The sequence below is a fragment of the Prionailurus viverrinus genome, chromosome D3, assembly GCF_022837055.1.
Source record: "Prionailurus viverrinus isolate Anna chromosome D3, UM_Priviv_1.0, whole genome shotgun sequence".
Classification (NCBI taxonomy): domain Eukaryota; kingdom Metazoa; phylum Chordata; class Mammalia; order Carnivora; family Felidae; genus Prionailurus; species Prionailurus viverrinus.
This window is the reverse complement of record NC_062572.1, coordinates 19,001,952-19,018,025: the sequence shown is the minus strand read 5'-3', so window position 1 is coordinate 19,018,025 and position 16,074 is coordinate 19,001,952. Positions and strand designations below refer to the sequence as shown.

At 40.5% G+C, this 16,074-nt stretch overlaps 1 protein-coding gene and 1 pseudogene across 18 annotated transcripts in view; both read left to right on the top strand.

Annotated features, from left to right (window-relative positions):
* GIT2 (GIT ArfGAP 2) overlaps window positions 1-16,074 on the top strand; it is a 52,103-nt gene that overhangs the window by 15,358 nt on the left and 20,671 nt on the right. For 14 of the 18 annotated variants that reach the window (XR_007145827.1, XM_047827978.1, XM_047827977.1 and 11 more), the window contains exons 8-13: window positions 4,638-4,683; window positions 5,809-5,860; window positions 9,190-9,262; window positions 9,515-9,612; window positions 10,639-10,750; window positions 15,095-15,237. Coding sequence is in view for 17 of the 18 variants with exons in the window: in XM_047827978.1 (XP_047683934.1) it covers window positions 4,638-4,683; window positions 5,809-5,860; window positions 9,190-9,262; window positions 9,515-9,612; window positions 10,639-10,750; window positions 15,095-15,237 (524 nt within the window). In the remaining variant the exon portion in view is untranslated. The remainder of the gene's footprint in view (window positions 1-4,637; window positions 4,684-5,808; window positions 5,861-9,189; window positions 9,263-9,514; window positions 9,613-10,638; window positions 10,751-15,094; window positions 15,238-16,074) is intronic. The other 4 variants (XM_047827969.1, XM_047827964.1, XM_047827971.1 and 1 more) reach the window with 3 other exon arrangements.
* On the top strand, window positions 10,973-11,030 carry LOC125149732 (uncharacterized; annotated as a pseudogene).

Genomic DNA, 16,074 nt, shown 5'->3' with positions numbered 1-16,074 from the left:
AGGTATAAAAAGATACACCATGCAAACACTAAGTGAAAGAAATCTAGAGGGGTTGTGTTAACATCAAAGTAGACTTTGAGAGCAAGGAAAATTAGCAGGGATAGAGAGGGACATAACTTGGTGATGCAGTCAATTCACCAAGAAGATGTAACAGTTCTGAATGTGTATACACCCAGCAACAGAGTTTCAAAATCCATGAAGCAAATTTTGATAGAACTGAAAGGAGAAATCCACAATTCTTGGATATTCATTCAGCAGTCTTCATTTAGTAACAGAACTGGTGGATAGAAAATCAGCAAAGATACGGGGCACCTGGCAGGCTCATTCAGTAGAGCATGCAACTTTTGAACTTGGGATCATGAGTTCAAGTCCCATGTTGGGCATGGAGCCTATTTAAAATAAATAAATTAATTTAATTAAAATCAGCAAAGATAGCAAGCTGAAACCCGTCAACCAACTGCATCTAGTTGACATTTATAGCATGCTCTGCCTAACATTTTCAGAATAAAATGAATTCTCGTGCTCACGTGAGTACTCACTCTCAAAATAAATAAACTTAAAAATAAATAAAAGAATTAAAATTCTACAGAGTATATTCTCTGACCATAATGGAATTAAGCTAGTAATAAATAATAAAAATATAACTTGGAAATAACCAGGTGCTTAGAAATGAACAACACAGTTCTTTTTTTTTATTATTATTATTTTTTATTTTTAGAGAGAGGGAAAGCACAAGTTAGAGAAGGGCAGGGGAGAGAGAATTCCCAAGCAGCCTCCACACAGAGTGCAGAGCCCAATGCTGGGCTCGATTCCACCACCTTGGATCATGACCTGAGCCAAAATCAAGAGTGAGATGCTCAACCAACTGAGCGATCCAGGTGCCCAACAACACAGTTCTAAATATAAGTCTAAGAGGAACTCTTAAGGGAAATTAGAAAATACTTTCAGATGAATGAAAGTACAACATGCCGAAATTTAAGGGATGCTGCTAACGCAATGCTTAGAGGAAATTTTATAGTATTAAATTCTTACATTAGAACACAAGAAAGGTCCTCAACCTAAGCTTTCCCCTGAAGAAACTATGAGTTTCTTACTGCTTACTCATCTGAGAAGATGAGTAAAATAAACTCTAAGCAAGTAGGAGGTGGGAAATAATAGATAAGAGTGGAAATCAATGAAATTGAAAAAGGAAAGCAGTAGAGAGAAATTAATGAAACCAGAAGCTGATTCTTTGAAAATTTCAATGAAATTGATAAAGGTCTACCCATATTATAAATAATTCTATGCACACAAATTGGACAACTTAGATAAAATTAACCAATTCCTGGGGCACCTGGGTGGCTCGGTCGATTAAGTGTCAGACTCTCGATTTTGGCCTAAGTCATGATCTCACGGTTCATGAGCTCAAGCCCTGTGTCAGGCTCTGCACTGACAACGAGGTGTCTTTCTCTGCCCCTTCCCTGCTCGCTCATGCGTGTGAACTCACTGTCTCTCTCTCTCTCCCTTCCTCCCACTCTCAAAATAAACTTAAAAAAAAAGTAACCATTCCTTGAAAACCACAAACTACCAACCACCACCCAATAAGACAGAGATCATGTAAATCCATAATCTTACATTTTAAAGAATTTGAATTTGTACTTTAAAATCTTCCATTTAAGAAAACCCCAACCCAGATGATTTCACTGTTAAGTACTGTGAACTAGCTGAAGTGGTGTTGCCATATAACTATACAACAGATATGCTTGATGACTCCTGTGATTTGCTAGCTTTGCAATTATGATACTTAATGGGTATTTTTAAGTGTTAGGAATTCACTTTTCAGGTTTTGCACATTAAATGAAACTATTCTACCAAGTATTTGAAGAAGAAATAACATTAATTCTGCATGATATTTAGAAAATAAAAGGTAGGAAACACCTCTGAAGTCATTTTGTGAAGCCACCGTTACCCTGGTACCAAACCCAGCAAAAACAGCACAAAAAAATAGCCCTCGTGAACATGGACACCAAAATCCTCAACAAAGTGTTAGCAGATCAAATCCGACTATATATAGATAGATAGATAGATAAATAGATAGATAGATCTATCTCATAACCAAGTGAGGTTTCTAAATGCCAAAACTGATTAAATATTTGAAAATCCTTTAATGTGATTTATCACATTAACAGACTGAAAAAAAGGCATCAATCTTATCAGTTGATGCAGAAAAATATGTAACAGAATTCAACATTCTTTCATGATAAGAAGAGAGCAAACTTAGAATAGAAAGGACTTCCTTAACCTGATAAAGAGTATCAGTAGAGACCCACAGCTAACATCTTCCTTAATGACGAAAGATTGAATGTTTTTGCTTGACTATCAGAAACAAGGCCAAGATGTCTACTCTTACCACTCTTATTCAACATTGCTCTGGAAATCCTAACCAGTGCCATAAGGCAAGAAAAACAAAAGGCATATAGATTGGAATGAAACAGATACAATTCATCATAAATGAGATGGTTTCTATGTTGAAAATCCCAAGGAATCTACAGTTCTTAGAACAAATAAGTGAGTTTAGCAAGGTTGCAGAATGAATACAAGGGAAGCAATCAAAAATCAATCATACTTCTGTAGATTAGCATTGGATAATTGGAGACTGAACCTAGAAAAACAGTTAACATTTATAATAGCTCCACATTGGAAGTTTAGGTAGAAATCTGGCAAAATATTTGTGGGATCTGCATGCTGAAAACTACCAAATGCTGAAAGCAATCCAGGAAGACCTGAATAAGTGGAAAGAGAACTGTTCATGGGTTGGAACACTCAATAGAGTTAACGTCGTTTCTCTACAAATTAATTTGTAAAGTTAGTGTAATTCAAGGATTTTCTTGCATACTTGGATGTGCTGATTCTAAAATTTACATGGAAAGGCAGAGGAACTAGAATAGCCAAGAGACCATTTTGCAAAAGGAGGAGAATGTGGGCAGAATCACACCATCCAATTTTAACTCTTGCTGTCAAGTTTTGCTGTACTCAGACAGTGAAGAGACAGACATACAAGTCTTGAAATAGTAGACAGCATCCAGAAGTAGACACACAAATATGTTCAGTTGATTTTGGATAGTTGCAAAGGCAATCCAGTGGAGGAAGATAGTCTTTTCAGTGTTGGAGGAACTGGACATCCATGTGCAGAAGTAGAAACTTCAGTACCTCCCACACTGGCGTAAAAACTAAAAATAGATCATAGATCTAAATGTAAAACTATAAAATGTCTAGAAGAAAATCTGTGATCTTGCATTAGGTGAAGTGTTTAGATGTAACATAAAAGCACAATCCATAAAACAAAATACTGATGAATTGGACTTTGTCAAAATTGAAAGCTTTTGCTCTGCAAAAACTGTAATTAAGAGAGTGAAAAACACGGGGCGCCTGGGTGGCGCAGTTGGTTAAGCCAGGTCACGATCTCGCAGTCCGTGAGTTCGAGCCCCGCATCAGGCTCTGGGCTGATGGCTCAGGGCCTGGAGCCTGCTTCCGATTCTGTGTCTCCCTCTCTCTCTGCCCCTCCCCCGTTCATGCTCTGTCTCTCTCTGTCCCAAAAATAAAAAAAAAAAAAAAAAAAAAAAGAGTGAAAAACAAGCCACAGCCTGGGAGAAAATACTAGGAAATCACATGTCCAACAAAGAACTTGGATCCAGAATATTTATACCTAAATATATAAAATTCAAATGTAAGAAAACAAACAGCCCGATAAAAACCGGGCAAAGACCATATCCAGATGACAAATGAGCACATGAAGTGAGGCGCTCAGCATCATCAGCCATTAGGGAAATGCAAATTAAAAGCACAGTGAGGTACCCCTACACGCCTTTTAGAATGACTGAAATTTAAAAACCCCTAAGAAACTGGCAATCTGAATGGGAAGATGTGAAGCAACTGTAACTCTCATACACTGCTGGTTGGAAAACAAAATGATAGAGCTACTCTGTCAAAAAGTCTAGCAGTTTCTTACCAAGTTGTGCACACATTGACCTAATACCTCCACAACCTAGCAGCCCCACTGCTAGCTATTTATCCAAGAGAAATAAAGACTGATAGTTACACAAAAACCTATATGTGAATGCATAGAGTGGCTTTTTATTCATTGGCATGTGATCAGTGCCCTCCAAAAGCTAGGTGAGGACTAGGTCATTAAGCCCTGCCTGGATCTGCCAAGACCGCCTGCCTCAGCCCTGATGGTTTTATGCTAATTGATTAATTTGAAGGTGAGCCACAAGACCCCAAGGGTGCTCCCCCATCCCACATGGAGAGCTGATGGAAGCTTGCTCTGAGCTAATTCCGCTCCCCACAAGTTCTGTCCATAACTAAAGGTCATCAGTTATACTGGGGATGGATGAAGTGTAGGATTAACGTGAACATAACCTTTCTGCCTAATGGTGTCTGGACCTTTGTATCAGTTGAAAATGGGACTGTGATTCTTGCTACTGGCCAGGCCTTAGGGAGTTTGTAGCCAAACTGGCAACCTCTGCCCCTCCCACATAATTCCTAATTATGAGAAAATGCTAATTGCAAAATGTAAATTGAAAAAATAATTATGGTGTTCCTTTATAGATCCTATCAGTGTTTGTATGACCAAAACTTTGGCTTGATTTCTCTTTCAGATCACAAAAATGGACAGCACTTTATAATACCTCAAATGGCAGACAGGTAAGGCTGTTGAAATACCAATCAATTTTATCTGTCACTGTTATTTCCTTGGTTGTATAGTGTTTAAGTGTATTATATTTTGTATTTAACAAAGCCCATACATTTTTCTCTTTTATGGCTATACAATTTGGAAATAAGACGGCTGTAAGTAAACCACCATGTAAAACTTAAGCTTGAAAGAGTACACGTAACAAATTTACTAGTAGGAAAATTGGAGTTAGGGATGTCCCAATTTTAGCCAGTTGGGACAGTGTATTGTGTCTATAGATATCTCAGAATATTTCTGTATTGTAATAGAAGATACTCTTTGTCTATAACCATGACTGACAAAATTTTTAAGGGCTGAATAATAAATATTTTAGGCTTTGTGGGCCACACAGCCTCTGTCACAACTATTCTGCCAATTGTAGATGCACGCATCCGTGAATGTTATGTAAATGAAGGGCATATCAGTTGCAAGAAGATTTTATTTCTGGACACTGAAATGTGGATGTCATAGAATTCTTCACATTATGAAATATTTTTCTTTTGTTTTGGGATTTTTTTTTTTCCCAAACCATGTAAGAATGTAAAAACATTTAGCTCGGGAACCGAACAAAAAAATGGGCTATAATCTGCCTACCCCTGGTCTGTGAGGTTAGATGAGTTCACAGCTGCAGGAATGAACTTGAAATTCTTATTTAACCAATTACCTTTGCACAAATACTGTCAAGAGTTTATGAAATGATTAGCTGCTGTTCTAGATGTAATCTTGCCCTTCTGGTTTTTCTCATTCTGCTCTTTTCGTATTGTGCTTTTTTTTTTTTTTTTTTTTAAATACTTTAAGAATTGTGACTTCTCACATAAAGGGGTTGGCGACTAGCCTGGCAGTAGTTTTTGTCTTTTAGTTATCCGGTGATTATTTTTCCCTTTACTATGTTACCTGAGCATGATATTTCTAAAAGGAGTTACAAGTTTTTGTGTTCAGAGTTTTCTCACTAACTCTAATGGGCTGTAGAATTTTTGTTTCTGACCATGTCCATGAACTGTAATTAATGTCTTGATGCCTTGACTATCTTAATCTTCTGCCAAGCTCACAAAAATGGTTTTTATTTATGTGCTTATTAGTTTTGTACATTTTCTTAGCAGCCTGGATTTGTCTGAATTGGCAAAAGCTGCTAAGAAGAAGCTTCAATCTGTGAGTATCTCTGTTTCCTAGTGAAGTTCAGTGTGGAGTTCAGTTCATGCATCCTGCTAATTCCTATCCTTAGCCTGTTACCTGTTACATCAGATGACTTTTCATACTCTCAGATGTTGTTAAATCAGAAGCAGAGCACTGAGTATGTAGAGAAGAAGATGGGAAGTACTATTAAGTTTAGTAGATCCAATTTATTGGCTCTGCTTCAAGTAATGGCATTTTTTCTCTGTCATTTTCAAAGTGAAGACTGTGCCTTTGACATTAGGAAGCTGTTTCTTTTCGTAAGAGTTCCTTAGTTTCTCTCCCTGTAAAACAGTAAGCGGGACACACTTCGTAGGATTCCTTCCGGTAGCCTTATAGCACACTAGGGAATGGCACAATTTGGTACTGGAATGGTGAGTACCGCAGCTCCACCCGCTGCCATCTGGGGTCCAGCCGCCAGTATCATGGTCTTGCTTAGCCCGCTTCATTCATCAGAGCTTTGTAAGTGCATGCTGTCGAGGGCTGGTGGCCCTGCCCCGGGTGTGCACTCAGAGCTCACCCAGCTCCCTTCGGTCTGCATACTTCTTTCCAGCCTGCCCACCTCAGCCCTAGTCAGGACCCTGACCAGCCAGCTTCTCTGGGAGTGCTTTCCCTTTGTTGGGCCCCCCCCCAGTTGAAGCCTCACCAGGGTGCTTCCCCAACCACTGTAACCACCAGATTTCCCGCCTCTGGCTGTCCTCACAGCCCTCTGGATCTGAACCAAGATTCCTAACTTCTTTTCTTCACCTCAAAAAGTGTCATCCAGTTCTCACCATTCAGTTTTTGCCCTGCTTTCCATCTGATTCCTGCTGCGTACCTGCGCACATGCATGTGTGTGTTTGTGTGTGTGTGTGCATGCACACATGTGTGCAAGCGCAAGTGTTTGTTTCTTTTTGGGTTTACACTCTCTAAGGCCACCTTCAGGTCCTCTCGGGAATCCTGTCTTTCTGCAGTCTTCTCCTTCCCCAGCTTCCAGCCCTTTTGTCGTTTAAGTAACTGAAATCTGACCACCTTGACAGTATAGGTGGAAGTTTCCCCAAGCCTGACTCTGAAGCTGCACCTCTCCCCTAATGTAGGACTTTCTCCTCGTTCCTCTTCACTAGCGCTCCAAATAATACTAAGTACTGAATATGACATACAAGTGAGTCTATCGTTACTAGTATTTGTGATATGAAATAAATGTATTTTATGCAATCTGGTGTCTCTGTGTTCTGTATCTGTGGTTTTGTGTGTCTGTGTGTTTTATCACCTTTCTTAAATTAAGGCGGTCATATGGTAGCATGATTAAGATGATAACCTTTGGAATCAGATAGCACCAAATAGTCTGTGATTTCATTTTAATTACTTAAGAGTATATAAGCCAATTTTTATTTTAAATAATTCAGACGTTATAGATAATACTCAGGCTCCCTTAACTAACCTACATTTGCTAGACTGAAAACCGCATAAAGGTGGGGTTATGTCTGTAATATCTCTAGCATGTGGCAGGCACTAGACAAATATGTGGAACAAAGTTGAGTACAGATCCCAAGAACCTGGGCTGTGGTCAGACTGGTCAGTTAGAGAGCTCATCTCTGACAAGCTCCTTAGCCTTTGTGCGCTGTGGTGTCCTCTCCTGGAAAGAGGACTTACGATCCATCAGTGGCTGCAGATCTGAACTGCTCAGTGAGACCGGCTGCTGTCAATACCTATTGACCCCACCCAGTGGTCTCCTCACAAGGGACAGCTTGATCAGTGCCACTTCAGTGGTTGTCCCACAGTATCTCCCTCCCTGATAAGAAACTGAGAAAAATATAATTAGACTAATGTGTTTGTTGAATTAGTTAAGCGTTAACATTTGGAGAGACTTAAACTTGGATCTCAGGTCCATTACTTGCTGGCTCTGTGGCTTTAGGCAAGCTGCTAATTTCTGGGCCTCAATTTCCTTGTCTCTAGGGTGGGATGATCATAGTTTCTATCTGCACAGAAGTGTCATGAGTATTAATATGATGACAGTAGCACAGTACCTGAGGTGTGAGCCCTCAGTATTGCTGTTGTAGTTACTGTCAGTAATAATAATCTTAGCTTGTAGCCCCTTATTGGAAAGAGACTGATATTTGTGATGCAAGTTTAGGTCTCCAGTCGCTCGTCACCTTATCCAGGAAGGTGGATACGTCAGCGTATCCAGGAAAACGCTATCAGAGCTTATTTTCAATTACAAATATAAGTTAACCACACTAGAGAAAATTTGGAAAATGGACAAGGGGAATCCTTTTCATTCACTGTATTCTTAATGGATTCAGGCACAGTATTTTGATATGTTTCTTCTAATTCTCGTTTCATATGCCTATCATTTTTTTTTAATGGAAGCTCAATCATAATTATAGGATTTTATATCCTGCTTCTTTCATCCAGCAATTGTATTCATTTTAGCAAGCTCTCACAAGGTCTGTGTAGCCAGCATTTTAAATTGCCACATAAAATACCTTCTGGTCAGCGTGTGCTGGATATTTCCTGGGCCCCATCTCTGTGCCAGGTACTGTGGGTGGACGTAAGGAATACGGTCAGGAATAAAAGACATTCAGTGTCAGCTAAAAAGTGACTGCCACCAAACATCTGGGTGTTTTTTATGAGGGGAAAAGTGCAGAGAACTAGAGCCACCTGGTGGACGCTTAGCCTCAGGTGGCTTGAGGAAGACCCTGAGTGTCTTGTTTATCCCAGTGGCCGCCAGGCAGGCGTTCCAGGCAGTGTGGAGATTGTTTTGTTGGCCAACACTGCACAATGTACTGAGTATAGACAGGTGTTTTTTGCTGGGGACACTTGGTTTGGGGGATTGGAAGCCTGCTTACTGAAGAATATAGCAGAGACTTGCCGAAGTCTGGGTGGTAGCTTGTGCGGTGGCATGTTTTATCTTTTCAGAATGGCATGTTTTGGCGTCTCTGTCCCATCAAGGGTTTAGGATTCTTTATATTCAGAGTCACTGGCAGTTGCTCACGAGCAGAAGAGGGGGACTTTAAAGGGTGATGTCACGCAAAGAGTGGAGAACTGGACCCTACTTTTGAGATTGTGCACTTCAGATGCCTCTTACTCCTTCATAGCACACCCCTGTCTACGTATTACAAAGGAGTGAGGCTGCTGTGGGAGGCAGAAATTTCTAGAGGAGCTGTACTGTTCTGGAAATGTTATTGTCTGTTTAACAGTCGGCATTTTACTAAGCACTGGCTTTGGATAATACATTGGAGATCAAAGGGTGAATAAGTCACAATGCCCACTCATTCTGCTAGTGTTAATCCTTGTCCCTTGTGTTCCTGATATTTTTTTACTTGCAGCTAAGTAATCATTTGTTTGAAGAACTTGCCATGGATGTGTACGATGAAGTTGACAGGCGAGAGACTGATGCAGGTGACTGAACACGTGGCTTTTTCTAATAAGCTTCTCTTGTCAGTGGGCAGTGACAAGCTGCCCACCTCAGTGTTTTACTTGCCTGATTTCTCCTGTCCTGATGATGCGTGTGTCGACATTTACTTTTGTGTATGTTGGTTTCGGAGTGTGCTTCCCCGAGTCTCCCTCATGACATGGGAGCCGCGGCTGTCAGAGGGGCGGTGGCGCACCCATGGTGATAAGATTCTATCTCTGGCTCTTTCCTCTGGCTAGTCTGGCTTGCCACGCAAAACCACAGCACCCTGGTAACCGAGACAACTGTCGTCCCCTTCCTTCCGGTCAATCCTGAGTACTCTTCAACACGGAATCAGGCAAGTGGCCGAATCTGAGAAGGAACTGGTAGTGTTATTTGGAGAATGGCTGATAATATGGTATTTCCTTTTCCCAGGACAGGTATTTTACATTTTTGTTTGATTAAAATGTTAACTGTCCTTTATATATATACACACACGCGCGCGCACAAAAAACTCAAGAAATTGGTAAGAAAAGCAACAAATGTAAACAGAAGCCTGTCAAAGAATATGAAACAGTTCACGGAGGAAATATAAATGGCTTACAAATGTGAAGAAATGTTTAACCTTATTAGTGATCCAAGAAAGCATTAGTGGAAAAGGCATTAACGAAAATTTCATCAACCCAATTAATAAAGAATGTAATAAAGGATACTTGAAGCTGGTAGGGGTATGGTGAAATGGGCCTTCTGATGCTGCAGGTAAGAGTTTCTGTTGCTGTAGACTTCAGAAAGTCAGTTTGTTAACTGATTTTAAAAGCCTCAAAATTAAGTCCATCCTTTCACACCAGAAATCTTTAGTTGGGAATATATGCTAGTAAAATAAAAATACAAAGAATTATGCATGGTGATTTTCCTCAAAGCACTGTATAAAATAATAGAGCATTCAAAACAGCCTAAGCACCCATAATGAGGAGAAAAGTTGAGTAAATTGGGAAGGGTTTTTAATGTTTATTGATTAATGGCAATGGCAGTTCCCAGCATTTTTAACTTTACCTTGAAGTTTTACAGTTTTCTTCCAAATTTTTCATTATTGGGTCTACTCTAAAATTGAATTGTAATGGAAAAAAGCATCAGGTAGAAACATTTTGTTTTTTTTTTCAGAAATGTGCACTGTGAGAATTTAAATGGTATCTAGTTCTCTTATGTAGATGGTTCTAGACTATTTGCAAGGAAAACATTGATGTGTGACTCCATTAACCTGCGGTGGTACTTTGATCATGTTTGGAAGTCTGCTGAAATCTGACGATAGTGTAACTGGTTTTATGTGAATATTGACGCATATGTTTTCACATGTGGAAATATTTCCAATTATTTTCTCACTCAGGGCAGACAGAAACTAGCTCGGTTTAACGCCCATGAGTTTGCCACACTGGTCATCGACATTCTCAGTGATGCCAAGAGGAGACAGCAAGGCAGTCCTCTTTCTGGTTCAAAAGGTAACTGTTTCAAACCACTAAATGTTTGCTTCTTTGGTCTTCTAAACTTGACACACGTGTTAAGTTTAAAATGACAAACTAATTAAAGCAGTCATAATGAAAAGTTTACCTTTTTTGAGCCCTGATGAATGATAAATATTTCAGTGTTACTAACTGCTATTCAAATTTACCTTATATGTTTCTTCCTCTTAGATCACCTATCTTCCTATAGAATTGCATCCGGAGTGTTACAGCTCTTTTAGAATTTGTCAGGTTTTCCAGTCCTTACTGGAAACCCCGCAACTCCTCCCAGTTAAAAAAACAAAAAATGCATCCTGAAATTAACCCAAAAGTCTGACTTAGATCTTATTAAAGGGCATAAGAAAATCAACCCTCTTTTTTTTTTTTTATTTTTATTTTTTTATTTTTATTTTATTTTTTTTTCAACGTTTATTTATTTTTGGGACAGAGAGAGACAGAGCATGAACGGGGGAGGGGCAGAGAGAGAGGGAGACACAGAATCGGAAACAGGCTCCAGGCTCTGAGCCATCAGCCCAAAGCCTGACGTGGGGCTCGAACTCATGGACCGCGAGATCGTGACCCGGCTGAAGTCAGACGCTTAACCGACTGCGCCACCCAGGCGCCCCAAATCAACCCTCTTAATTGATATTACAGCTTACCTGCTGTTGCTTACATACAAAACTGAGTTCTAAATAATTAAAACTTGTTACTATAAACTTTAGATGTCTTCAGTAAGAATTGTTGTGGTTTAAAATTGTAGAGAGCACCAAGCCCCATTTCCAAGGTGCCCTGTTGCATCTAGTTCAGTAGCTCAGCGTCCTGAGTTTGTGCTTAGGAACACACTTTTCCCCATCTCCCGTTACTCTATACTTACTGGTTTTTTTCTAATTATATATAATACATTTTTTCCTAAGTTTACTTATTTTGAGAGAGAGAGAAGGTGTGTGCACACAAGTGGGGGGGTGGGGGCAGAGAGAGAAGGGGAGAGAGAATCCCAAGCATGTTCAATGCTGTCAGTACAGAGCCTGCCTGATGTGGGGCTCAATCCCACGAACTGAGATCATGACCTGAGCCGAGATCAAGAGTAGACTCAACTGACTGAGCCCCCAAGGTGCCCGTAGAATATGTTTTTTATTATAAAGCATTTAAATTTTTTTAATGTTTATTTATATTTTAGAGAGAGAGAGAGAAAGAGAGAGCGTGAGTGGGGGAGGGGCAGAGAGAGAGGGAGACATAGAATCCGAAGCAGGCTCTAGGCTCTGAGCTGTCAGCACAGAACCTGACACAGGGCTCAAGCCCACGAACCGGGAGATCATGACCTGAGCCAAAGTCAGATGCTTTAACTGACTCAGCCACCCAGGTGCCCCTATTATTAAAGCATTTAAACGGAAGAAGTACAGACTATAAAAATTAAGTTTTCAGTTAGCATCGTATTCCCCAAAGACAGTAATCATCAACTGACATCAGTTTTTGATTTTACTAGTTCAACAGGAATAAGCAGATTCTAAGGAAATTTACTAAATTTTGGCAAAGGTGTAGTGGTAAAGGTCCTTACGTAAATTTGAAATGTCAAAATGTACATACTCTTTGATTTGGTGGTTCCATTTCTAGCTAACTTGAGGGTAAATAATCAAAGATGTTACACATATATGTAACACTGAAAACATTAGAAACAGGTAACAGTTTGCAACAGGTAAGCAGTGAGAATTTGAATATATTTGAGTAGTGCAACCTTTTTTTCCCAAAGAATATAGAGTGATATAAAGTAATAAATCAGTTTTTCTAAAAAAGGTTTAGTGTAATCGCAGTTTTGTAAGGAGACCATTTATACACATACATATGTGCAAGTGAATATATCACCTGGAAGTACTGTGTAAATACATAATCAGCCGTCGTTATTTGCAGATCCCATATTTGCAAATTCATCTGTTAACTGAAATTTATCTGTAACCTCAACATCAGTACTCCCCATGGAAACTCGTGGACATGTGCAGAGTGGCAAAATATTTGAGTCACCCAAAACACACATTCCCAGCTGAAACTGAACTAGGCCGTGCTCTGCCTTTTTGTCTCAATTCTCATATTGTTAATAAGTGTCCTTTTTAGGTCTACTTAGTACCACATTTTTACATTTTTGTGCCTTTTGTTGATGATTTTGCTGCTTAAAATGGGCCCGCGGCATTGTACTCAAGTGCTCTCTGGGGCTCCTAAGCACAAGGAGGCTGTGATGTGCCTTATGGAGAAAATACCTGTGTGAGATAAGGTTCGTTCGCACATGAATTGGATAGTGCTGTTCGCTGTCAGTTCAATGTTAATGAATCGACAATGTATATTAAAGGTGTTTTTATGGGGCGCCTGGGTGGCTCAGTTGATTAAGTGTCCGACTTTGGCTCTGCAGGTCATCATCTCACAGTTCATGAGTTCAAGCCCCATGTCAGGCTCTGTGCTGACAGCTCAGAGCCTGGAGCCTGCTTTGGATTCTGTGTGTCTCTCTTTGTTCCTCCCTCGCCCTCTCTCTCTCGAAAATAAACATTAAAAACAAAAAAAAATTTTAAGGTGTTTTTAGGGGCACCTCAGTAGCTCAGTCTCAGTTTAAGTGTCTGACTCTTGATTTTGGCTCAGGTCATGATCTCATGGTTCATGAGTTTGAGCCCCACATTGGGCTTTTCGCTGACAGCACAGAGCCTGCTTGGGATTCTCTCAGTCTCCCTCTCTCTGCCCCTCTGCATGTGCATGCTCTCTCTCAAAATAAATAAATAAACATTAAATATAAATATATATTATATTAAACAAATATAAATAAACACATATGTATATATTCAGTGTTTATTTATTTTAGGGAGAGAGAGAGAAAGAGCATAAGTGAGGTGGGGGAGGGACGAGGGCAGAGGAGCTGAAGCGGGCTTTACGCTGACCGCAGAGCCGATGTGTTGCTCAAACTCACAAACTGTGAGATCATAACCTGAGCCAAAGTCAGATGGTTAACTCACTGAGCCACCCAGGCACTCATAAAAATATATAGATATATATTCTAAAGGTGCCTTTAAACAGAAACACACATAAAGTAAGGTTCTATATTGATTGGTTGACAGAAATGATGTGACCAGAGGCTGGCAGGAACCCAACCCTGTGTTTCCACAGAAACGATGGTCACTGGTTCAGGATTTGCTAATTTAGTCTTCACAGCAACTTTCTATACCATACCAACTGCTATTGATGAAATTGGCTCTTTATATGTATATGTTTAGGGAAAACTCTGGAAGGGTATAGACCAACATAGATCAATAGCTAGGAGTGATTACCATTATTCTATATGGAGTATTGCCTCTTTTCTATTATTATTATTATTATTATTATTATTATATATATTTTTAGCTAGAGTGAGTGGGGTAGAGGGGCAAGGGGGTGGGGAGAGAGAGAGCGAGAGAGAAAGAGAGAGACAGAGAGAATCCTAAGCAGGCTCCACACTCAGCACAGAGCCCAACGCAGGACCATGGGATCATGACCTGAGCTGAAATTAGGAGTCAGACGCTCAACTGACTGAGCGACCCAGGCACCCCAGCATTGAGTATTATTTCTGTAGTCAGATGATACATATATTTTAAATATTAATTTGAAAACTTAAAATTCCTTTTGAGTAACCATAATTTGTCACCCAGATACAAACCAGAAATAACACTGGAAATCAGAGGTCAGCTTGAGTTGACTGAGAGAAGTTGGAGAGGCTTAGATAATTTGTGAAATGTTTTATTCAAAGCATGTTAGAGCCTGTGGAATCATCCCTGCTCCCCTGTAGGCCATACCTTCCTGGCATGGGTATGTGTGTCCACTGAGTTGTTTTCTCCTCTCTGGCAGTCAGCTGACTAAATGCCAGGAGCCTGTTCTTTGAGCACCAAGTTCACTAGGCTCCATTTTAACAGTTTCTTTTCCATGTCATTACCTTGTAAACAAGTTACAATTAAAATAGAATCCCAGTTAATCTTATAGTAGTTACAGTGTTATTTCCATGAGTTGGAACTAAGCTCTGTGCTCTGTCTCCTGGAATAATGAGAAACATGGGAGCCTGCCTTCTCAATCTGAGCAGCACTTTCCTAAACCATCTAATTAATTTGCCCACATTTGCTAAGTGGCCTGCAGGGATGCTTAAATACCTCCATGCAGTTGATAGTAAGGCCCTTTCTGGTTGATAACCTCTGTGATTCCTGTTTTGGTGCGAATATAACATTGCTATTTCTGTCATTTTCTTTTAGTCTTTAAATGGCTAAACCCAAAAATCCTCCCAGTGGATTTTGGGGATAAAAGTTTTTTTAGGCCTGAAGAAAAGTTGTTTGTTTCTGTTGATAGACAACGTGGAGCTCATACTGAAAACAATCAGTAACCAGCACAGTGTCGAGAGTCAAGACAATGACCAGCCGGACTATGACAGTGTGGCCTCAGATGAAGACACGGATCTGGAACCTACTGCAAGCAAGGCAAATAGGCAGAAGGTGAGGTGACATGTTGCACACAGAAAGGAAGAACATGTTTCTTTCTGAAATCTTTCCTCCTGCAAAATCGCCTTATTTATCAACCACTGTGAAAAGTGCTCTGGAGGTACTGTTTGGCTTACTACCAGCTTAGACCAGTGAGGTCAACAGGGGGTCCGTGTCTCTAAGTCCGTTGCCAAATCACAGCTTTAGTTGTGACTTTATAAAACTTGTGAGTAGGGACCAGTGCATTTTATTCTTCCGACAAATGTTTACTGAGTGACTTCTCTGGATAATACTCTCCCGAATGAGGCCTGGTCCCTTTCCTGTGAGGCTCTCCCTGCCTAGTTGCCTAGTAGGAGAGAGAACTGCTCTCAATGGTTCAAAGTGTCATAAGAAGCACAAACGGAAGCTGGGGGGTAGGGGTGTGTGAGGAGATGGAGCTTGTTGCTGAGGACAGGTGTCAGGGGAGGCTGTGTAAGTGGGGTAGCAGTTAATATATGCCTTAAAGGATGCACAGGGTTAGGCATGTGGAGAGGCAGACAAGGGTGGTCTAGGCAGAGGGAAGGTGAAAGAGGGCATCTGGAGGAACCCGCTCATGTGTAGAGACAGCCAAAAACGAGTGGAACTCAGAGCTGCAGCAGAGGGCAGGGCTCATACCACAGAGGAATGTGACACCAGGCTGAAGAGTCCATACCTTGGTGGACAGCACAGAGCCCGAGAAGCTCTTAGGCAGGTGAGGAGAGCTAAGGTCAGCAGTTTGGGTTCCTCTCTTTTGGGAGTACTGTTCTCGGCGGGTCAGAGAGTGGAGGAAGATAAGAAACCCAGGTGGGGTAGTGCTGGAGGTCCAGACAAGAG